The sequence below is a fragment of the Sparus aurata genome, chromosome 20 (assembly GCF_900880675.1).
Source record: "Sparus aurata chromosome 20, fSpaAur1.1, whole genome shotgun sequence".
Lineage (NCBI taxonomy): Eukaryota > Metazoa > Chordata > Actinopteri > Spariformes > Sparidae > Sparus > Sparus aurata.
The window spans coordinates 12767474-12792606 of NC_044206.1; the positions used below are offsets into that span (position 1 = coordinate 12767474).

At 41.3% G+C, this 25133-nt stretch overlaps 1 protein-coding gene across 3 annotated transcripts in view; it reads left to right on the forward strand.

Annotated features, from left to right (window-relative positions):
• The window catches only part of LOC115571239 (alpha-1,6-mannosylglycoprotein 6-beta-N-acetylglucosaminyltransferase B-like), a 27206-nt gene extending 2218 nt beyond the window's left edge, over nucleotides 1-24988 (forward strand). Inside the window, exons 2-19 of one of the 3 annotated variants that reach the window (XM_030400491.1) lie at nucleotides 7112-7152; nucleotides 7566-7618; nucleotides 10703-10818; nucleotides 13762-13891; nucleotides 14006-14148; nucleotides 16727-16791; nucleotides 17012-17185; nucleotides 17728-17895; nucleotides 18037-18206; nucleotides 18343-18474; nucleotides 19765-19898; nucleotides 21134-21276; nucleotides 21737-21892; nucleotides 22018-22164; nucleotides 22244-22360; nucleotides 22454-22528; nucleotides 22686-22846; nucleotides 22934-24988. In XM_030400491.1, coding sequence (XP_030256351.1) covers nucleotides 7593-7618; nucleotides 10703-10818; nucleotides 13762-13891; nucleotides 14006-14148; nucleotides 16727-16791; nucleotides 17012-17185; nucleotides 17728-17895; nucleotides 18037-18206; nucleotides 18343-18474; nucleotides 19765-19898; nucleotides 21134-21276; nucleotides 21737-21892; nucleotides 22018-22164; nucleotides 22244-22360; nucleotides 22454-22528; nucleotides 22686-22846; nucleotides 22934-23132 — 2256 coding nt within the window. In that variant the 5' untranslated portion in view covers nucleotides 7112-7152; nucleotides 7566-7592 and the 3' untranslated portion in view covers nucleotides 23133-24988. The remainder of the gene's footprint in view (nucleotides 1-7111; nucleotides 7153-7565; nucleotides 7619-10702; nucleotides 10819-13761; nucleotides 13892-14005; nucleotides 14149-16726; nucleotides 16792-17011; nucleotides 17186-17727; nucleotides 17896-18036; nucleotides 18207-18342; nucleotides 18475-19764; nucleotides 19899-21133; nucleotides 21277-21736; nucleotides 21893-22017; nucleotides 22165-22243; nucleotides 22361-22453; nucleotides 22529-22685; nucleotides 22847-22933) is intronic. The other 2 variants (XM_030400492.1, XM_030400493.1) reach the window with 2 other exon arrangements.
• The last annotated feature ends 145 nt before the right edge of the window (nucleotides 24989-25133 follow it).

The following is a 25133-nucleotide window of genomic DNA, read 5'->3' on the forward strand; positions in this document are numbered from 1 at the left end:
AGCTCCTCAGTAATCTGCCCTGTGGTCCCTGTGGTCTGTGAAGCAGCTTTAGTATTTTCTCCCCTTTCCGGTCATTTGGCAGCACTGTTAGCTGGATAAATGTCAACGATCATAATCTTTTGTCTATAAAATACACTATATCAGAATTATCATGATTAATATTGTTATTATCATTGATTATGAAGATCTGTGTGGTCAGGACCAGCTGGTCTGTGGCAGGGACCAGTGGTCACTACCACTAGGGGCGCTAAAAACACTGGTCACGACCAGTGGCACAGTGGTCATGACCAGCTCCTCAGTGGTCATGATCAGCTGCTCTGTGGCACAGACCAGTGGTCACTACCACTAGGGGCGCTAAAGATACTGGTCCTGACCAGCTCCTCAGTGATCTGCCCTGTGGTTTCTGTGGTCTGTAAAGCAGCTTTGGTATTTTCTCCTCTTTCCGGTCATTTGGCAGCACTGTTAGCTGGATAAATGTCAGAGATCATAATCCTTTGTCTGTAAAATACACCATATCAGAATTATTATGATTAATATTGTTATTATCATTGATTATGAAGATATGTGGGGTCAGGACCAGCTGGTCTCTGGCACAGACCAGTGGTCACTACCACTAGGGGCGCTAAAGATACTGGTCCTGACCAGCTCCTCAGTGATCGGCTCTGTGGTTTTTTGTGGTCTGTGAAGGGCTTTTATTATTTTCTCTTCTTTCCGGTCGTTTTGGCAGCACTGTTAGCTGGATAAATGTCAGAGATCATTATCCTTTGTCTATAAAATACACCATATCAGAATTATTATGATTAATATTGTTATTATCATTGATTATGAAGATCTGTGTGGTCAGGACCAGCTGGTCTCTGGCACGGACCAGTGGTCACTACCACTTGGGGCGCTAAAAATACTGGTCACGACCAGTGACACACTGGTCACGACCAGTGGCACAGTGGTCATGACCAGCTGCTCTGTGATCTATTCCGTTGTTTGGACCAGTTGAGTGATCTGTGGAGTGTTTGTTTGTTTGTATTTATTTTTAATACAACTTTTCCCTTTTCTCACTGTGTTAGCAGAATAGCCTAAATGTGAGAAGCCATAATCGTTTGTCTATCCAATGTTAATCTTAATTGTCTATCACATTTAATTGTCTATCACATTTAATCTCAAATGTTAACCTCCTGGAACTCAAAAACATATACTTATGCTAATATATATACAGCTTCCCTCAAACCTTAAGTATGAATATGGCAGAATATGATAACCCTTTTGTGTATCTGTGGAAGGAACATTAGTATTCCTATTTAGGCTACATGCAGATAGATTTATAGATTTAATTATGTTGAATATTATTTTCTAAATTGGCTAAAATCTTTGTCCTGTGTTTTATTATTATCATAATCATGATCAACTAATTAAAGGCAAAAGTACAAAATCATTCAAAGATCAGGAATTTTCAAGTAAAAAGCATCTGTATCTGTATCGGTATCAGTAGTATGAAGATCTGTGTGGTCAGGACCAGCTGGTCTGCGGCAGGGACCAGTGGTCACTACCACTAGGGGCGCTAAAAACACTGGTCACGACCAGTGGCACAGTGGTCATGACCATATGTCTATGGTCATGACCAGCTTCTCTGTGATCTATTCCGTTGTTTGGACCAGTTGAGTGATCTGTGGAGTGTTTGTTTGTTTGTATTTATTTTTAACACAACTTTTCCCTTTTTCTCACTGTGTTAGCAGAATAGCCTAAATGTGAGAAGCCGTTTGTCTATCCAATGTTATTGATCACTATTAATAGATAGGATTTCATAATCATAATAACAATGATTAAATTGTTATTATTAGTCGTAGTTGTATGAGTAGTACTTTCATTGTAGCTGATTCCGTGGTCTGTCCAGGGACCATGGTCTCTTGCACAGACCAGTGGTCACTACCACTAGGGGCGCTAGAGACACTGGTCTGTCCTGTGGTCCTCGTCATCTGCCTGTTGTCTTACTGAGTGGTCTTTGGAGTAGTTATTGTACATTTAATACACCTTCTCCCTTTTCACATTGTGTTGGCAACACTGTGCTGAATAAATGTAAAAATAAATAAATACAAATAATTATCTTTTGTCTGTCAAATATTATTGATCTTTACAATTAATGGAAATCATTATAGAATAGAACAGAAATAGCTTTATTTTCCCTGAGGAAAATTTGCCTTGTGCACAGTGCTACAATTTGTTGCTTCACAGAAACAAGCATACCTCAACAACAGACAGACATAAAAACAATTATAAAATCAACATTAAAACATCTCAAAACATGGAAGACACTATACATTTTAACACTGACAATGTGGCAGCTTAATTTTAGTTCTGTTGTTCAACAGCTTGATAGAAGTTGGGATGAACAATAACTTCAGTCTGTTTGATTTGCACTTTGGCACTCGGAGTCTTCTTTATGATAGCAGAGAAACAATAATTAAATTATTATTATTAGTTGTAGTTGTATGAGTAGAACTATCGATTATGCAGGTCCATGTCTTCCTGACTGGTTTAAACTTTACCAATGTGTTGCATTTTAAAAGCTTGTCACATTACCCTTTGTATCAAATCTTGGTCTAGAAACTAATATCAAATAAATGTAGCTGATCACTCGATGATTGTTCCAAGGATTTTCTCTGCATGAAATCTGGAAAAAACCCTAATCTCACCAGGATGTCAATTGTAGCCTGCATAAAAGAAAACATTTTAGTAGGAAAAAAAATAACGTAAGCAAAGATTAAGACGGATTGTCGGAATGTGCCTGGGAATCCTAGCGAAAAGTGTAGTGACCAGAGGAGTACCGTTTGCAGACAGTGAGCGCTGATGGCGCAAAGACTCATGGGAGCGAATTCTCAAGTGTTGATGAGAAATTGTGGATTTAGAATGAACATAGGTATATGATCAATACGATCACATCTGGCTTTAAAATTGGAAATTGCTCCTGATTTGTCATGAACTGAATCACCAACCGTTTCCTTCATTTCATTGGTTTAAAGGTAGGGGTGGGTGATACTGCTAATTTTGGTATCATCCAAGTAATTACAGGGCCAGTATTGCCGATACTGATACTGATACTTTTCACTTGAAAATTCCTGATCATTGAATGATTTTGTACTTTTGCCTTTAATTAGTTGATCATGATTATGATAATAATAAAACACAGGACAAAGATTTTAGCCAATTTAGAAAATAATATTCAACATAATTAAATCTATAAATCTATCTGCATGTAGCCTAAATAGGAATACTAATGTTCCTTCCACAGATACACAAAAGGGTTATTATATTCTGCCATATTCATACTTAAAGTTTGAGGGAAGCTGTATATATATATTAGCATAAGTATATGTTTTTGAGTCCCAGTAAAACAATTAAGATTAACATTGGATAGACAAACGATTATGGCTTCTCACATTTAGGCTATTCTGCTAACACAGTGAGAAAAGGGAAAAGTTGTATTAAAAATAAATACAAACAAACAAACACTCCACAGATCACTCAACTGGTCCAAACAACGGAATAGATCACAGAGCAGCTGGTCATGACCACTGTGCGACTGGTCGTGACCAGTGTTTTTAGCGCCCCTAGTGGTAGTGACCACTGGTCCCTGCCACAGACCAGCTGGTCCTGACCACACAGATCTTCATAATCAATGATAATAACAATATTAATCATAATAACTCTGATATGGTGTATTTTATAGACAAAGGATAATGATCTCTGACATTTATCCAGCTAACAGTGCTGCCAAAACGACCGGAAAGAAGAGAAAATAATAAAAGCCCTTCACAGACCACAAAAAACCACAGGGCCGATCACTGAGGAGCTGGTCACGACCAGTATCTTTAGGGCCCCTAGTGGTAGTGACCACTGGTCCCTGCCACAGAGCAGCTGGTCCTGACCACACAGATCTTCATAATCAATGATAATAACAATATTAATCATAATAATTCTGATATAGTGTATTTTATAGACAAAAGATTAAGATCTCTGACATTTATCCAGCTAACAGTGCTGCCAAATGACCGGAAAGAGGAGAAAATACCAAAGCTGCTTCACAGACCACAGGGACCACAGGGCAGATCACTGAGGAGCTGGTCAGGACCAGTATCTTTAGCGCCCCTAGTGGTAGTGACCACTGGTCTGTGCCACAGAGCAACTGGTCGCGACCACTGAGGAGCTGGTCGCGACCAGTGTTTCTAGCGCCCCTAGTGGTAGTGACCACTGGTCCGTGCCAGAGACCATGGTCCCTGGACAGACAGCTACAACCCCCTCTCGAATTCTGGGAAATTGCTATGACTGGGATATGTAACTGTATTACATCATTGTACAATTATTATTATCAGCTACAATAACCCCTAAACGCTGCAATGCTGTTTTGCTGTGAAGCTCCTGAAATGTTTTTGGACTTAAGTATTTTCCTACATAATATAGTGGATTAGAAGTTGGAAGGAGATGGAAATGGATGTACGCAAGTTCAGAGCAAGTAATCTACAATTTCACAAAGAGTAAAAGTACTCCTGGTTGAGAGTAATTGTATTATGATATGGTTTTACTTCACACCACCGCCTGGAGAAAAAAACTTCAACCAGACTGTTAAAACATACAGTGTACACCAGACTCAACTTGTGCTTTAAGTTTTGGGCAGGGTTACGTTTTAAAAAATGAGTCCTGCTACATCTATTTAAGAGAATGTTAAGTGTTGGTGTTGAGGATGAGTTCAGGAGCCTGGGGAGTGAAGCAGCTCTGTAGTCTGGGGGTACGGCAGCAGATGCTCATGTAGCTTTTCCCATAATGCAGCAGGGTGAACAGATTGTGGCTGGGGCGGGTGTCGTCTTTTAGTATCCTTTGGGGTATATATTTTCTTGTTTTAATTTAAAAGCTAACACGGTAGAATCTAATACTCCAGATAAACAAATGTGCATTGTATGATAACTGTCAGTTTTCATACCATGGTATGCCTTGAATCTGGTACATAGCTGCAACCCTAAAGGGCAGGAAGAGTGAACATGGCACTAAGTCTGCAGCTGCTCAAGTTGTGCAGCGTCCTGCATAAATAAGGGGTTATCAACAAAAACTGAATGGATGCTAACTATACTGTTGGTCAGAAAAATGAATATAAACAGGCAAGAAATGAGAACAAACATGGTGAAACATGTTGAATAAATTGGTTTGTGTATTTATAAAACATTATCAAGAGATGACATGATCAAAATAATCATTAGTTGGATCTCTATTGTAAGTCCCGTCTCCATAAAAGGTAGGTGAACTGGTCTAATTGCAACTACAAGCAATGACTTCCTGTAGCGCTCTGCATCACACATGTTCTGATTGGGGTATTTTCTGCATTGCGTTTGACCCGGTGTTCTGTTTGGATAACCTTCGGAGGTTTACCTCAACTGACAACTGACAGCCAATCAGGGTTTGATGTTGTGACTGCTCACTTGTTATTGGAAGGAGAGTATGATATCTGGGTCCTTAAGTTGACTGCCAGCAGTGTTCACGTCCCACTCTGTATGAACTTCTTATGCTCCCTGTTCGTAGCATCACTGTATGTGTATATATTTCAGCTGACTGAGGAGTATGTCTCCCGTCTGTTTCTGTCTAAATGGGATGTTGTTAATTAGTTAAGTGGAGTGGGCACTTTTGTCATGCTGAATGGCAGGGTGATCCTAAGTCCTCCTAATTACTATTGCATGCTTGTTCTCATGATCAGAGGCAAAATTCAAAGCGATCACAATACCAGTATTGTTTCCGCCATCCTTTCCCCTCAGTTTTTGTAGAGTTAATCTGGTTTGAATCATGCCAGAATTGCAAAAATGATGTCTGTCTCCTCCTGACAGGAATTAATGCACTTTTCACTCACATAAGAGGTTTAAACTTTTAAGCCAACATCACAGGTTCTTCATTTTGTCTCAGTGCTTTGACAAAACATTTGTGTTTCCTGATCTTCTTCATATTCCGGTTCAGCTTCTGGCACTGGCACATTTTGGTATAGTGGCGCCCTCTTCAGGTACCTGGGAGCCTCCCATCTCCTGCAATCTGTGTAGCTTCTCCACTTGTTTCTTGATGATTACGTGTGTAACTTGCAGGTTCAATTTCTTATGAATTATCCACTTGACCTTGTCTAAATATCAATTTTAAAAAAACACAGGATTAAAGTTTTACCTCAAAACTTTAATCCTTTCAGAGCATTTTTAGGAACCTTGCCAAATATGTCCTCATATGGACATTATTGGCAAGGTTCCTAAAAATGCTCTGTTTTTTAACATCACATAAGGGACTCCGGTGGGTTTCAGTTAATCTTTTATTAGTAATTTTGAGTTATATATCACCGTGTTTGTGAAGATTGTCTTGTCCACATGTGCACAAGTGCAAACTTCAGTCATGCATGATTACCAATGATTTGACTTAAAATAAAGGACTGTTGAGGCTCGGTGAAACATACATGTCTTTTAGAAAGAACATAGCCTGTTTTCGTTCTCACCCATTCCCATTCTAGCGCCATGAACCAAAATCAAACCTCTAAGGAAATAAATGCTAACTCTTGTCTGATTAAGTTATGGGATTCAATAATGTTACAGCACAATAAGTCAGAATTACAACTTAACTTAACAACTTTTAATTGTTATCTAAAAAGGTTCAACTGGGTGTTTTCTTGGGTCCATTATTATGCTTTATATTGTTACCGTCATTAAATTTGTACTGTCTTTTGTCTGTATTGTGCATTCAGCTCCAGAGGTTTGCACCATTTGAGCTATTTAAATGAGCTCCCTGCTTGAGTATCAATTCACAACCACGGCTTAACTCTGGCCAGCGAGACTGAAAGAAACTGTGTCACCCAATAGCGTGGGCTCCATTGTACCCGTGAAAGGCCTAAGCAGCACTCTGGGTATTGTTTTCCTTAAAGGGGAGTCAGGTTACCTTGGCAACGGCAGGATGCCTACCCATAGGCTCTTAGACAGAGAAAAGGCACGGCCAGAGAAGGAGGGAAAGAAAGCGAAAAGAGACAAAAAAAAAAGAGGAGGCAAGCTACTTCCCAGCCCCAACTTTATTTCCCTTTTTTTTCTGAGTTTGTGTGTTTTGAAAACAGGCCCGATGGTTGCCAGTGGGCTGGGACGGAGAGCTGAGGAGGTGAGGATGTGTGTGTGTGTGTGTGTGTGTGTGTGTGTGTGTGTGTGTGTGTGTGTGTGTGTGGCTGTGCATTTGCTGGTTTGTCTTGCACGCTGACTGCTGACATCTCTGTATCTGTCTCATACATAACAGCCTGGTGGAGGTTCACTGTTTCGGACAGTTTATTGGACATGTTTAACACACATGAACTTAATTTATTTATGCCTACAGGCTATATCGATGCAGTTCATGTGGACATTGTGACCAATCAATTCCAATTTATAGAAAAAAATGGACTTTAGTCTGAATATGGGAACGGAAAATGTAATTGGGTAACAACAGTGCAATTACGTATTTCTCTGCCAAACATGTAACTATGCATTAATTAATAAGCATTTTGCACTTACTATTGTGTGCAATCCTTGTTTCGACAGTGAGATTCATCCTGTGAACAGAGGGCCATGCATGTTGCACTGCGGCCACGCAGGTAAGGCTCAGCATCTTTAGATTAGTGTCTAATTAGTGGCCAGGAGGTAAATGCATAGTAAGAAGTAACTGATCCACCTCACCTCAGTCTTTCCCCCGCAGTGTGATGTTTGGCTTTACTTTACAATAAATTACAATTCTCATTGTCATTTTGACAGCTCTGGTCTCACATTGTGACCAAGCATGTAACGTATAAATATAACGTCACTGATTATTTTTGTAATCGTGCCTTTCTTTTATGTGGCGCTGGATCTCCCCTGCATGTAACGTCCACTACAGTATATCGGGCCAACTATCACAACGTGGTCTGGTTTAATATGATTCCTCCTGTGCAGTTTTATAGTTGTGCTACTTTTCCATACTGTAAATGCCCTCAACCGAAGACATGCTACGTCGTGACGAGTGCTCTGACAACCTCGATGAAATGCAGATTGATGGAATGAAATGGACATAGTTTTGTCTGGATCTAAATGGGGAGCTTTACAGGCATTATGAGAGCTTTGAAACTGTTTGTGCATGTACTTGAGCTTGGCCACGCCGTGTTTCTTCAGGTAAGGGTGGTGGGTTTACTGGCCTGATGAAAGTGAGAGCAAAGTGATTGCTCTCTTTTCCCCAGTTAAACTGAAGCTGGGAGCCCATGAGAGCATTGAGCAGAGGCGCGCTATAATAGCACATTATGCTCAAGATATTTGTTTTGACACACCAGGGTTCTCGCTTGAAGTCGTGGAACAATTTCTCCACATTCTCAGTGTATTTGATGAAAGGCAAAGTCAGGCGGTATGTTTTTACTGCTTCAAATCAGCTCTTGGAATAAAATCTATTAAATTAAAAGGAGATATAACTGGCTGGTTATGACACAAATGATTTAAAAGTGACCTTTTATGTCATGTCCAATATGTGGCCAATAAACCTGCGCTCATGAAAAAGTATGATGCACTGGACATGGTCTTCCATCAGGTTCTCCGGGGGGCAACATGTGCTATTGCGAGGGCGTTTCTATGTGGAAACATGGCAAGCTAAGTTAACTCAAGTGAGAAAACAGAATGATTTGAATAAAGCGATTCCCAAATGTTGAGTCAGCACTGAGAATTAACAACTGAAATACAGAGTGTGCTGAAAGTCAGGAAGCCAACAAGCAGGAAAGCCTAAAGCTAGTTAGCAACAATGGTGGACAAAAGACTGAAGCTTAAAGCCAAACAGTTGACTATATAGAGTTTGGTATGTTTAATGTAATGATAAACAGCTGACATAGTATAGTAAAAGTATTGAAATGGGTTAGATAACAGGTTAATAGCTAATGCATAAATGGTTAAAATAGATAGCTATAAGTAGGCTAACATGTAGCCTAGCCTCAATGAAACAGGTAATGGCAAGTTAGGTAAAAGTAATGAAACATTTTGGAGTAGCTCAAATGACTGAAATAGGAATATAAAAAGCTAGCTAAAAGTAAGTAATTAATCACTTAAAAATAGACTTAAAGGTAGGCTAATGGTTAAACAGTTGAAACAAATAACTATGAGTTTTGTATAAAGATAGCTCAAATGAATAAACGATTGAATTGGATAGCCTAGCAAGGCTAAGCTGAAAGAAACTGATAAATGAGTGGCAGTTCTAGACCAGTTTTAATAGGGGGGCCAGGTTGGGGCCGGCTTTTTTGTTAGGGGGCACATACAACCCGGAAAAAAAGATAAATCCCTCATTCTGACAAAACAGTGTTTACAATTTCAGCATTTTTGATTGGGTAGTAAACTGCTGAGACACTTTATATCTGCCTTTCCCCTCAAAACAAAATCATTGCAAGAAATCTGTCATTGTATTATTGATGCAGACTCCCTGTCGGGGGGGGCCACAGGGGGGTCCAGACTCAGAGTTACGGGGGCACTGGCCCCTGTTGGCCCCCCCCTAGAACTGCCCCTGTGATCAATGGATGAATGAAGTAGCTAGAAAAGAAAAAAGGTTTAAATAGATGGCTAAAAGTAGCAGAATAGATGAACAATTCTAATAATGAAACAGTTGAAACATAACGCAAGGAATGTATATTATAAAACTATAACAGTATTATAAACACGTATACATGTGTATTATAAACACGGATGCATATTGGAATACAATAGCCATGACATGGATAAATAGTTAACAGATAGATAATAATAGATAACACCTTAAATAAATTCCTAAATGAGTGATGGTGCATGACGAAACAGTTAGCTAGTAGTCTCATAAAAGTAATGGATATTCCTTAAAATAGCTAAAGTAACCTCATGGATAAATGCTAAACCAGGTAGAAGTAGGCTACAAAATGCAAGTTGACCAAACTGACCCAAAGGTTAGTTTAATTACACGGATCCACATATAAAGTCACCTGTAAATAGTGTAACATCTAGTTTGTAATCAGTAGTGTTGTGACGTTCACGAACAAATGGCTCGTTAACATGAACGATGGGAACCGAGTCGCAGCTGGGAACTGTTCTTTTTAAAAAAAAATGTTTATATCACTGTGTGTTAAGGTCACGGTGTTGCATGAATAACAAGTCATGGTAGCTTTACACACATACAAACAATTTGTAAAAAGGGTAAATCCAAAATAGTGATGTCACTGTCAAAGCAGAGTGATATGGTGCAACCTTGTGGAATATTTAATGACTCCAGATCACACTTTAAAATCTAGTCCACACATGTCAAATGAGGTTATAATAAATATTTCAGAATAATTCAAACTCAGATATTGGTGAGATATCTAATTTTGTATTATTTTGTTCCAAATCTCACCCCATCATACCTCACAGTGATTATTTCCAAGATAAAATGAGTTACCACCAGGCTGGCTTCTTAAAACTTAATAAATATAAAAATCAGTCAAATGAGCCAGTTTTTTGAACGGCTCTTTGAAAGGAACAGCTCACTAAGATCCGGCTCCCCTCAAAGAGCCATCAATCCCATCTCTAGTTATCAGTTCAAACAGGCTCATTTGACGGGTGGTGTCATTGGTTACTTGAGCTCACTACTACCTGAGTTGATGTTCTGTATGCTGCTTGACATAAAGCATTTCAAAGAGAGAGGTTTCTCTGTGTATTGTGCCCTCTAGTGGTTGCCTGCTGCTCTGCCTGTGCCTGTCTGTGCTCACCCTGCTGCTCCAGAGCCTCTGGGTGCCAGTTGAGATGACCCATGATGAACCTGCAGGAAGGTCACCTGAAGAACAAGGTAACTTAGACACATGGTTTAGCTTAGGACAGGACCTTGGTGAACAACAGACGCCCTTTCAAAAAGCAACCTAGTAGGCATTAAATGGGAAATAGGACAACGGTAGTGTATACCAACACCAATGTTAGATAAAGCTTTGTACACAATCGCAGTGGGACCTCCCGTGTGTTCGATAGTTGTGGGTTTGCGGGAAAGGAAATAGATACTGCTGTTCAATGTAATACTCTTTAAACTGTAGCTAAACAAGGCATTTAAGACAAGCTTGTCCGGGCAAAAGCTTTCTTTGTGGTTTCAAGGAAGCAACAAATGTTGTCAACAATCTTCGCCAAAGTGTATGTTTTTGCTAAATTCAGCATTTTTTCTAAAGCACCAAATTAAAAAAAAGAAATATTCTGGTGCTGTGCCTCTCGCAGACAGTTATTCTTAGCATTTTGGAAATAGACTCAACAAACTCCACTCAGTGTTTTGAGGGGTTCAGGAAGTCTCAAATAAACATCACATTTGTTGTTTGTTGCTTTTGTTAGAATTGTGATTGAAAGTTTGAATCCTTTAAATAGCTGCTGATGACATTTTGCTCTGCTCTAGACCCCAAATGAAAAATGATAATCTAGCACAGACCGTGATTCATGATGGGTTTTATTGTTTTTCTCAGTTCAAAGGAATGTTTTGTCAGTAAATATAGCTTCGTGGATATAATATCATAATACGCAGATTTAACTGTGATTTAAGACAGAATAAACTCTCAACAATTTTTGTGGAAGATGTTGACAGTGTGGCAACTGCATCAGTTTCAAAATGTAATCCCGGTGGAATACTTTTTATCCAAACATCCTGATCCTTTTCTTCTCAAATTCTAGGAAAATTGTTTTTTAGCTGACAGTGTAACCCACGGGTGCATCTCGGCCACAGACCCCTAAATGCTATGTGCTTTGAGGGACCCACCACGACTTGTGTACAAAGAGCCAACCGGCGACGGTTGTGCTGGAAAATACACCACACGGGGGAAGCTGTTGGTCAGCTCACACAGTTAATTACAGCTCAAATTTATTACAAAAAAATGCTCAGTTTTCAACCAATCTCTGTGAAAAATCATCCGTCTGACCGAGTCAGTTTATGTTATTTTTGATTTAAAAATCCTCCCAGCACTCGGGGTGGCGGGTGATGAGAAAATTACAAATGTGCCTTATTGTCAATGAAAAAATAAATATGTTGGCACTGACAGGAAGGAATGTATATTAGTGTTAATACATTAACATAAAAACACATTATTGTCTTTTGAAAACACAGGATAAGGAGCTTTGTTTGGCACATTTTCAGGTTCCATGTCATAACTTGTAGTATATTGTAACACACACACACACACACACACACACACACACACACACACTTTTCTAAGCATCACACACACACCTTTATGAGTCTAGAAATTGTTTGGCTATGGTCATCTCACCTAGCTGGCATTAAGTTGTTCCAGGGCCCCACCTCTTCTCTGTCATTCATCTTTCATTGCACCCATATACCCAAAGGGCCCCTGTTGATGTAAGTTAGTAGTGATACGCTGACAGTCAGCTGAGCAAACAGAGATGAAGTGACATCACCAGTCTGCGGGATTTTACTGTGCAGGTTAAATCTCAATTCCCAAGGAGATCCTTATTACCTCAGTTCAACCCTAGCTCCACCAACGCCACCCCGCCTCACTGAATAGAGAAAACACAGTGCGAGTTGATTTTCCCGAGAGCTGTTTTCAACTGTCCAAGAGGTTCACAGTATAACAATATAATATTAATCCTAATATTCTATTAAATGGGAATAAAATAATTAATGATCGATATATGTCACAAACACCAACATGGCTTGGAAAAAAATGGGGAAATTGGCAAAGAGTCTGGCTGTACTGACAACTGCAGTCACGCTAAAGAAAAGTTAGTCGGGTTAGTGAGCTAGCTAATATACATGACTGGGTCTATAAGGGTTTGGTAATGGGTTTTGGTGAGACAACGCTTATACAACTGTTGGATGTGTGGTCTTTTTAATTATGTACTTTCAAAGTGTCATACTTGAACCATTTTAATTCAAATGGGGGTCAAAAAATTGTTTCTCTCTTATCATAGATATTTGTTTGTCAAATAAGGATGGTTGTCTAGGGGGTGTGAATTCACCTCTCTCCAAATGAAACGCACGATTACTTTGAATAATATTCCCCAAAGTTTGGACATTTTCGGAATAATTTAGGATAATGTAAGTGTACAACTCAACAAAATAATAAACCCAAAGTCTTGTTGTTTTTAGACATTGAAATGGGGAAATGTCACATTTTACACCTCGGAGTCAAAACGCAAAAACGTTGAGAGCTGCTGGGTTAATGGATGCACAACACCTGTCTAAAATAAATGTCAATGCACTGAACAGCTTGACGTCATTGCACATACTGAAATATAACCTTGAAAGCATATGAAGTAAGCAATTTGAGCTCAATGCGTTAACCATAAAGGTGTGAAAACATTCCCAAAAACTTAGCATTCACTGTGTCCTCATAGGTGTGTATGCAAGTGTATGTGGGGAGGGCTGTCTCTGAAACCACAAAATGTAATGTGAGATGACCGCAAAGCTCCAGGAAATATGTGGCTGTCAGAGATTGTGACTCAGCACCATCTTTATCCGTCATGAAATTGTCATTCAGGGAAAGTCTCCTCTGTGAAAATTATTAGTTGCCGTTACCCCCTGCATGGAATATGGAAAACACCCCGTCATCAGCGCTGATTCATTTACAGAAGATCAAGTTAAGAAAATAGCATTACATAACCCTGCTATTTCACGAGACGGATCAAGATTTCCTATGACGCAATACTCAGGATTACTACTTAAACATTATGATAGGCGGTAGCATATGATACTGTACATACATGACATACTGTGCCATAATGTTTACACTTTACATCACAGGTCAGCGTGGTCTGGGCTTTCGCAGGCTGGCTCTCCGCTTGGAGGCTTTGAATACTCAGGTGCAGAGGCTGAGCAGAGAGCGAGACGTCACCCAGCTGACCAGAGAAGATCTCAGTCTGTTACTGCAGAGGTATTCAGCAACATCTACAGTCTTAACATACAAACAGAAGATAATGAAAATACAGATGTAGCTTATTATTATATTTCGTCACTCAGTGCCGTTACATGAAGATTTCTGTTCCAGCTTCAGGCAGGACCAGCAAGGCTTAGCCCACCTGGTAGAGAGGGAGCTGAAGAGAGTGTCTCAGAGGCTCGACCAGCTCAGCCGTCACCATCACCATCAGTCTCACACACCGTCACCGCAGGATGAACTCAGACTACACACAGGTAGAGCCCAGCAGATACCTATCTTATATATCATATGTAATCTGTCTCAATTGTTGCATTATCCCAAATGGCTTCCAACAGTTAACAAACCCAGAGGAATCCACAAGTCAGTCCCGGTAACGGTTCGAGCTCCAGTCGCTAAACTAATCAGAGAAGACTCCGACAGGACCTCGGGTGTTTATTCCTCCCGGTGATCTGGCTCTGCAACCACATTCAAAAAAGCTCTAAGCAGCTGAGCAGCGGCTCCCCCCACACAACACTCTGCAAGTGCCTTTTATTTTGTTTCGATAGAGAGAATCCCGGCGGTGTAAATTCCATTATTGTTCATTAAAAGTATTAACATCTGCTTTTTTCCTGATTTGAAATACGATTTAAAACCCCTTTTTGAATGCAAGAATTTCATAAGAGGCAAACGAGACTAACATGAGACTAAGAGTATTACACAGTTTTTACTTTTTCGTCACACTTTACGTGAGCGTAATATGGAAGAGGATTAGGGCCACATGTGAATTTTTTTGTAGTTCTGACTTTAAAGTCAGAATTCTGAGATTAAAGTCAGAATTCTGACTTTTTTCTCAGAATTCTGACTTTATTCTCATAATTCTGACTTTTTTCTCATAATTCTGACTTTATTCTTAGAATTCTGACTTTATTCTCAGAATTCTGACTTTTTTCTCAGAATTCTGACTTTCTTCTCAGAATTCTGACTTTAATCTCAGAATTCTGACTTTAAAGTCAGAACTACAAAAAAATTTCACATGTGGCCCTCATCCTCTTCCGCAGGCATCAGCATCAGAAATATTACATTATCAGGTTTTTGGGGAAAAAAGGATCTAACTGAAAGCTGTTACATTGTTGGTGAAATTGTTATTACAATATCGGTCAAGACATTTTACTGCATAATTGGGCATACATTAAATTTTTTAATCACAATTTTCAATTACTTTTGCTACATTTTTCAGTAGATACTGACATTATTTGGTGCTACATGACATTATTTCCCGAAAGCGTACATAGCTTGCTCATGAGTACCGACGTTAGTGCTCTTTGATATGAATGAAAAGATAAGAAAGGCAAAATATTTGCTGTCTGCACGCCCACTTCTCTCTGGATTGAGTTTAAGGAAACAACTTCTATTTGGCTCTTCAGACTAGATTTGTCATGTCCTGTCGTGTACAAGTGCTGCACATACCCAACAGAAGAATGTAACTGAAGCAGACGGGGAGGATCTGCTGGGTTTAAATTTGATTTTTACTGTGTACTGTGCCAAAGCAGTCCATTGTCCTGCAGCAAAAACAGAGATTTTAGGATTTGTTCCAGTTATAATATGATTCTACATTCTCGCTACACCAAATAAATACGCTCCCTCCCCCCACCATGTTGCCAGCTTCAATAATTGGCCAACTGCAAGCTTCTCTGTGGTTTACTGCTGTGGTAGTGCGATACTCCGAGCCAAACGCACGGTTCATAGCCTCAGTAGAGGTTAACCACACAGTGAAATTAACAAGCTGTGATAATGGAGGGTGTGAATGGGGGGGTTAAAGGGCAGTGGGTGCAGGTGGTTATGGGGGATGAAGTCCTTGAATAGAAGTTTAACAAGTCCCACAGAGCCAGTACCGGTCAACTGGCCGTGGGGAGGAAAAAAAAAGTTTACGTCTACGCTACGACCCTCCCGAGAGGTGTCAGGTGAAAGTCGGGTTACGCACCCCAGTTGGCACGCGAGGAGATTGTACGTATGTGTGTGTGTGTGTGTGTGTGTGGGGGCAGTGGGGATGAGTGGGTACATGCTTAAACTCCCCCCTTCTGAAAAAAGAGTACATTTGTAAAAAGCTCGGGCCACACAGACACCACACTGTGCATATGTAGGGGGGGCACACTTGTCGACATGCACACACACACATGCCACCCGCATGCACGCAAACACACACACCGCCATCGCTAGCCTGTTCGCCCCCCCACCCACTTCCTCTCACATTACCTCACACCCATAAAATATGACTGAATTACCCACGAGTCCTTTCACCAACTTGTCTACTCGTACACTTGTTTTTGCAGAGGGAGCACTTTATATTTTTTTTCTCGCCGCGCTCCTATAGCATATCACTGTTTTCTGGCTTTCACACCTCGACTTCTGCTGCAGGTTTTCTTATCTTTTTTCATCTCTTTTCCTTTTTACTAGGTTGTTTTACATAGTTAAACACTGTGTATTTTGGCAACGGCTAGCATTGTAAAAAAGGGTATGTTTGGTTGGAGGCAGGTGGGTCAGGTGTGTGTGAGCGTGTGTGTTCATTCCACTTGATTGACATTGGCTGGAGATGGTGGGGGGCTTACGGGAAGGGGCCTCCGAGAACACACTGCCTCTACTAATGCCTCTTACACGCATGGCCGCACCATACATCGCGCCGATGGCTGCTATTCATTGTGAGCGGAGAAGGTTGTATATCAAAGTTATTATCCACTGTTCTTCATTAACTCCACAATGTTCTTTCTGTTGCTAAGGCCAGGCCTGCGGGATAATGATGCATTCAAAACGTCCACGTCAAGAAAAATGGTGTGACGGCTAATATCTCACCCACAGGGCCCAATGAGAAGTGTGAGGTGCCAATAGATCCCGTGTATCCGGTGTGTGCGGAGAAAGTGGAGGTGGGAAAGTGGAAATATGCTGTATGTGGTAGCATGAGCTGTGTGGCTCCACTTAAAGTTTAGAGTGTAATATTTAGTTCCAAGTATATGAGCTGGATATGAAAAGACCATTATAGACTGGCTAAGCTAATCTGCATGAGGAATTACCGTGCATAACCAGAAACATGTGCTGTTGTTTTGACTTATCGTTATTTTGATATAACATCTGTCTCTCTGGCAGTTCCTGCGGGCCCGCTGGCAGTCCGACCCCTGTTACGCCTTTTACGGGGTGGATGGCACCACCTGCTCCATACTGACCTATCTCAGCCAAATAGAGGACTTTTGTCCCCCTCGTCCTGGAATAAAACACTCCTCTCCGCCGTGGCACCAGAAACCTCACGCTTACACTGAGAAGGTACGATCACACCAGCGGAGGACAAGTGTCACACAAACAGTGATAAAGCGATTCATCAATTAAATAATGTTAATTAAATTAAATATGTGTAAGAAAATTGGTCAATAGGGGGCAGCATATCACCAGAGAAACCGCTAACCGCTGCTTATTGTAGCTGACGTTAGCTAGATAGCTTAGTTAGCCGTGTAGCTTGTGGTCCGGAGCAACAGGGGTGTTGATGCTTACACTGCTAACGTGGGAGCTTTGAACGGGTGGCCTGCTGAGATTAGCTGGTTAGCTAGCTGCAACTTTAATAAATGGCTCTTTAACGTGTAACGTCATAACTACTTGACATTCTGTAGATATTTTATTTTTAATGTTTTAATGTAAAATTCGTACATATCGCACCGTTAACAGCTATTTTTTAAATTAAAATAGGTAAAAATAAATGTGTTTACAAAATACCACTGTCTGATTGAGTCTACTTTGCTAAAACACTACCCAACAATAATTCCTATCACACTTTGCACTTCCTTCCTGTTTCATACAATTGTTGCACACAGGCTGAGATCCGTACAACTCTAAGGCCGCTGTATGAGGTCATCAGCAACAGCAGCGGTCCTGCCGTGAACTTCATCCGGTCCAGAGTGGAGAGGATGTCTGAGCGGTGGATACAGGCCGGTCTGAGGATGAGGCAGAGCAGCAACAAGACGGTCCCGACCCTGATGAAGGTATAAAACCAGCATGTCAACTCTGCCAAGCCCAATTTTGTTAATTTTCAGATTTCAAGTTAAATGTTGTCTGTGTGATCATGTTTAAGTGTTTCATATAAAATGTTGGTCTTTTTAACATCCCCATCTGCCACCCTTCAGGTGCTACTTTACCCCGGAGCCCTGGCTGGGAGCGTCGGCCAGCGATTTGAAGCCATGTTGAAGAGAGGGGGTCCTCTAGGGGAGCTGGTTCAGTGGGCTGACCTCAGTGCCTGTCTGACAGTTCTGGGCCACAACTTAACCTTCAGCACCTCACAGCACCAACTTCACAGGTACGACTGTATTTGATTGAGTAGAACTTAATTGACATATGATGTATTCACGGGTGGCTGCAGAGAACCAAGACATCAATGCTGAATCACGTTGAGAAAGTAGTCATGTGATGTGTGTTTATTGTGATTGGTCCAGCCTGATAGGCGCTGCTCCAGGCCAAGGCAGTTGTCCAATCCAGAGGCCCCTGACCTTCGACCTCATCTATACTGACTACCACGGCCTTGCTCACCTTCAAGGCGCCATGGGACTGGCTTTCTTGCACTATCGGTTAAGCCACAATTTACATATGATCTATTTTCTAAATTATATTACATCTTTATGTAACATTTACACAGTTTTGTAAAAGATGCAAGTGTGTTTCATTGTCTCTGGGATTAAGACCTTTAATTTATCAGGTACAATGTTAAATGATTAAACAGTATCACCCCTGACTTTTACCATAGATTCTTATCAAGAAAATAGCCACCACTATTAAGAAAGATTCCGTTTTTCCAAAGTAAAGATGTCCACTTAACAAAATATTTATATAATTCTCATATCTTTTGTCATGATATTTAGCGGGCACACTTTAAGGAACAGTTCACCCTGTCATTATCTACTCACCCCCATGCCGATAGATTAGATAAGTCAGCCCGCAACACAAGCAGATCCCAAATTGATTTGAGGCTCCAGAAATGTTTGGTGGATGGCAAAACTTCATCTTACTTTTCATTGGCACGGGGATAAGTAGAGTAAAGTAACTGAATTTTCATTTTTGTGTGAACTTATCAAGGACCAAACAAATATTTTCTTTGTGTTCGACGTGTGTCACTGTAAGATACCTTTTTTTTCTTTTTCTTTATTTTTTAATTTTTATTTATAGAAGTTTTTATACAACAGTGTTAAAACAAACAGTTACTAGTAAAAAAAAAAAAGGAAGATACCAGACAACAAACAAAACAAGCACGGCAAAACAGAAAAACAATCAAAGCAAAAACAAACACACAAAGACAGCCAGCACTTTCATTTAACAAGATGCCCCAGAATGTCCACTCATAGAGGCAGAGAATAAATACAAAAATTAAAAAAGGAAGGGGTCAGGATTGAAGACCAGGAGGGCGGGATCAAAGGGGTCCGAGGCAGGCCCTCTGTTAAAAGAATGTCAGTGTCCCAGGTATGGATGGAAAACAAAACCAGTACAATGCCCTAAAGCCACATAGGAAAAAGGCACAATCAATCAATTCCTGGCTTGTGGCCTTTCCCTTTTAGTATGTTCAATGAAAGGGCCCCAGATCTTCATAAACTTGGTGTGGGAGCTGGACAGAGTATACCGTAATTCCTCTAGGTGTGGACAAGAAACCATGTCGTTCAGCCATTTTTTAAAGCAGGGAGGGAAGAATGACTTCCATTCTCTCAGAATGACCCGTTTTACAATGATCAAACCAAACATGAGAGCTTGTTGTAAAGCAAAGGGGAGGACTAGAACAGCCCAATATCACTAGGAGACAGTCTGGAGCCACATGTCTGTTATATACAACACTATATAGTAAGATACCTTTTTGCTTTGAATCATTCTAGGTGTTGCTTCAGAATCCTCGACTCTTTTGGCACAGAACCGGCCTTTAACTTGGGGAGTTACACACGCAGCCATGGATATAAAACACTGTGGGGCAGCTGGGGTCTGCAACCCCTGCAGTACATGACCATGTTCCGTAAGTTTGTGCACATCTGTAATCATGTTAACATGTGACATGTGAGAACACAGCTGTGTACGTCGATAATGCTGACTTACTACAGTAGATTGATTCAGAAATGTACTTGTCGACACACTGATCCCTCACGTACATCCCTCTGAGTGTCTTCCCGGTGAGAGGATTAATGTCCGAGGTTAAATAAACGTAGTGCCCAGACAGCGCTTTCATTCCAACACCTCTCCCTGTCATCTTTCCCACCCTGCCGGGAGATGGAGACAAGCTGGACGCGTTGGGCCGAGAGCCACCCTTCATGTCTCAGCCTGGAAAGCTGTTTATTTGTCCTGCGGAGGAGGGAGAGAGGAATGACTGTTAGCTGATGGCAGGGGAGAAAAGGGAAAAAAAGAGGATGAAATGGCAAAAGAGGAACAAAGACTCAGGAAGGAGAGCGGAAAGAGAGAAGGGCCGCTGTTTATGCTTCTGTTTTGAATTGGGGGGGAGGAAGACAGTCGATTGAAGGATCTGAACTAAACAGACAACTGGACGAAGCCGAACTGTAAACAGGCGGCGAGGGACACCCAAACAAACAAGAAACTTCATTCCTTCACAGCTTCTCATCCGACCCCCGCATGTTGCACGTTCTTGATCGTATCAGTGTGCTGTTGCATATCTCTGCTGCTCATCTGATAGATGAGTGTGTAAGAGACACGTTGGGAGATTCTATGCATGAGGGAAGATCTGGCAAAAGTCTGTCTACCTCGAGATGGGGGAGATTGACACACACACACACACACACACACACACACAAATGTTGCAGATGCTTGCACACGCACCTTTGCTGGCACATTCCTTGCAAAGTAAATACTCGTCTTTCACACTTTCCTCAGCGTGTCGGTGGACACCAGGGTGGCAGCTACCTGTCCAAACAGCCAGACGTTTAACCTCTTCTACATCTCATTTCCTTTCACTGCTGATTTATTCCACATAGCGTGTTTTCCCCCTCGCACGGAATCTTAATCTCAGCCGTTACATTTTTTGCTTATGTTCTCATAATACTATATACTCTATGCTTCGCAAAAACTTGAACATGGACATGCACATGCTTAGAGTCAATTCAATTCATCTCAAAACTCTGTATAAAATTGACTTTCTAGCCCCGACTCCTGACCTTTCTAATAGAATGGTCCATGCACATTAAGAACAATATCTGTGCTGCAATCTTCACACATCATCGCTTTGTGTTCTGTCATCTGTAGCTCATACTCCTGATAACTCCTTCCTGGGCTTTGTGAGTGAGGAGGCAGTGAGGGAGGAGGCAAGGGAGGAGGGGCTGGAGGCGGGCGCCTACAAGAAAGACAAGATAGCCGTCGTCTATGGCAAACAGGACTACATGTGGCAGGTATAGTGACCGATATGTATGTACATGTATAAGTATATGAAGGCATCTTTTTTCATATGTGGAAAAAGTCATGTGTCACTTTGTTTTACATATGTTAATATTTTGATGCACATGTAAAAACAGCCAATTACATGTGAGGCGAATATCATGTGACGTTTAGTTTCCAGATGTGGAAAATGTAACCGTTGTTTTGATTGAAATTTTCATCCATTCATACGTGAAAGAAAGTCAGTCACCTGTGCAAATGTTCATTTAACGTGGCGTTATTTTCTTTTCACATGATAACATTTGAGTTCACATGTAAAAAGGCCCTCACGGTCAAGCATCAGTAAACCAGACACTGCACCGTTTTACATGTCAGTCAAGATTGCCTTGTGGTTTTGTTCTCGCTGTACTAAAGCCTGCACACTCTGGTTCCTGCATGTGTGTGTTTCTGTATGTGTGTGTACATATGTATCAGGGTAAATCTGAGTATGTGGGGGTGATCAGTGAAGAGCTGGAGACCCACGCTACAGTCTACCAGCCTCCAGGACACGTCTCCAACCTGCCCAGCTTCATCACAAACCACGGCCTGCTGACTCAGGAACGCTTCCTACGACTTGTCCGCCGGGCCAAGGTCAGATAAGGGCTCATATCAGAGTGAAGAATACAGGCCGGTGCAACTTTTGTATGTGCTTAACCATGATGGATCCTCATTAAGATGCAAAACAACACGTCTTCCCACTGCTGCTTCCCTCTCAGGTGTTTGTCGGCCTCGGGTTTCCCTATGAGGGTCCGGCTCCCATCGAGGCGATAGCTCTCGGCTGTGTGTTCCTTCAGCCACGATTTGACCCACCGCACTCATCAGACAACAACGACTTCTACAAGGGCAAGCCCACCACGAGACAGGTAGGCAACTCCTTCAACTGAAAAGAAAGGATAGCTTGAATTAAACACAAGTGTAGTAATAAATGACTTTGGATCACAGATCTCCTCCCAACACCCGTACGCTGAGGCATTCATCGGCAAGCCCCATGTGTGGACTGTAGATGCAAACAACAAGACTGATGTACGGGAGGCAGTCAGAGCCATACTGCACACAGAGGTTGTACATATGAACTTTTTGTGATCATGATTGTGATTGCCTGATTTCAGTCACAGTAGCACTAAATAAGAGTCTGTGTGTGTGCTGTTGCAGGTGAAGCCTTTCACTCCGCGAGAGTTCACCTGTGAGGGAATGCTGGAGAGGGTTCATGCTTATATCACTCATCAGGTACAGAGTCGAGGCCGTGCAGGATAGACCTGTCGCACTGTGTTTTTGGGAGTCCTTGATGCTAATGTGTCCACAGTAGTCAGACCCAAAAAACTGGAGATTTTCTGACAGACGTCTTTAAGGCTTTTCCATTCCGCTTTTTCCTGAATCCCTCCAGAATTTCTGCAGTAAATCCGTCCCTACTTGGCCACCTGAAAGTGCTCTAAGGGCGCACCTGGGTCCCCTGGGTCAGTCATGTGTAGAAGTGTGTCGACGCTCCTCCCACGTGTGTGAGCCCGCTCTGTTTCCCCACCTGAACAATCCTGCTGCATTCAACAGGTGAGAAATCAGCAATCATCTACTTTTTGGACATAGGTAGGTCGCCGTCAAACACAAATGAATGTGCTTTCATTTCCCATTTTTTAGACTTGGGATAGGCTGCTCCAGCACGAAGCAGGAAGTGAACCACCTGTTCCCTTCCTACAGTCCTTGGGGTCGACACTGTGGCCTCCAGCAGGAGCCTCTGCTGTTCAGTTGTGCCGGCTCCGACCCTTCACATCGCAGGCTGTGTCCCTGCAGAGCTCCCCTACCAGGTCAGGTGGCACTTTGCCCTGACTGCCTCTAAACAACACAAAAGAACTCAGGAAATAGCAAAAAGAGAAGAGAGGAGAAGAGAAGAGAAGAGAAGGGGAAAAGGGTAATAAGATGAAGACAGCACCAAAGAGCCAATCTGCAATGCATACTGTACAAGTATAGAACTGATCTCGACCAAAGAGAGACTGTCCTGCCAATGTGACTGAAATCCATGTGGTCCTTTTGGTGGATCTCGCACTAGCTATGTTTACATGGACAGTATTTCTTCATTCTAACTGAAGGTTTTGGGTCAGTTGTTTACATGGGATGGGATTAATTGATGGGGTCTTGTGTTTACGTGCAGCAACAAATTTCATGGGAATAGCTGTGTGACATGCAAAAGTGATGTTGTCTCTTCTGCCGTGTGTTTGATCATCCTTCATCTATTATGGTAAGTTCTTCAAGAGTTTGTAGACCAGTTCACCTTGGAAGCCATTGTCTTTGGTAACTGGAGAAACGTACTTCACCACCCATTTACATCAGGAAGATGATTTAGGAAGGAACACAGGTACATATTCAGTGAAAAGTGAATATTGTTCTGATTGAGGAGCATTTTTTTTTCCTTTGGGTTCGTATTTGGAATATTAGGCTCCATGTTAAGCAAACTTTGAGAGAAATAATATTTACACTATTTTATTATCATGTGCACATTGATATGAGTCAAAAATGATTTTAGTGCCCCAATAATCTCAGGGAAGAATTTCAGTCAGCATTCCTTGCATTAAATCTGTGCAAGTGCAACATCGGCATCGTAATAAAAATCTCAGGTCTGTAACAATTTGTCAGACATGACGTAGGTGCTAACGACAAATAAGAATCGTTATGTTGAAACAATGTTACGTGTTGAAAACTTGAATCTTGAAGTAAACATGTATGTAACGCTGTGATCCTACCCTCTCACTGAAGTTACTTACACAACATTCACCCTGATACAAGACAGTGTACCATGAAGATTTTTTATTTTAAGGTAAACAAGTTGCATAACATTGCTTTAATTCATCACAAACACATAAAGTGATAAGGGTTCGTCTTAAAGGGGACATTCAACTATTGAGGGATCAGTCAATAGAGTAGCTGCGCCGTGTTTACTTAAAGGGAACGTGTGAAATATGGCGGTCTGGATCGACTTGCTAGGTTTGTCTTGTGCAGTTGTTTTCGATAAGACTGTTTTATTACTCAGGAACCAGAACTTCATTATTGTTGTTTCACAAGTACTTTAACTGTTGAATTCAAGGCCTGCTGTCTCATAAAACAGGGTAAAGTTGCTGTTGTTATTGTAGCTTTTACTTGATCCCTTAAGCAAAAACATGCACTTCAGGGAGAAGGTGTATTTAAATGAATATAAGTGAGAAGCGGCACCACCCCTAAGCCATATAATCCTCGGTGTTCAACTTCTTCCACTTTGCTCCAGAACACAGTACAGTGCACTTCAATATTATGCTAAATAAGTATCTAATCATTCATTCTCTCACAGTAATGTATCACACTGGTCAGCGTTGCATGGGATTACCGCTCATGTAACCCCCTCGATGCATTGCTGGCTTCAGATATTAGCCCAGGCCTCGGAGGAGAGCGCGTGACAGCCTAAGTGATGAGGCTCATTATCTGAGTGAATCATGGATAACCTCTGGATGCCTTTGGGAGGTCACAGCCATAAGACCATGATTATACTGTCATATAAACCATTGGTTCCCAACCGTCTTTGACTTAGGAAACCCCCCCTCAGCTCACCAGCCCAGTCAAACCCCTATTGTTTGTCTTTCAAACACGTATTTTGCGTAATTTAGAGTGGGAAAAAGTCACCGAAGGCAAGATTAATTATGTTTTCTTGAGTTATTTTACGAGGAAATTACATCTTAAATGATTTTGATAAAAAAAGATGACTCATTTCACCCTGAGTTCAATATTATTCCTTGCCTGCCTTGTTGACCTACAGATACTTAGAGCCCCCCCTCCCCCCCAAGTGTATTTTACATGTTTATGAACAAACATG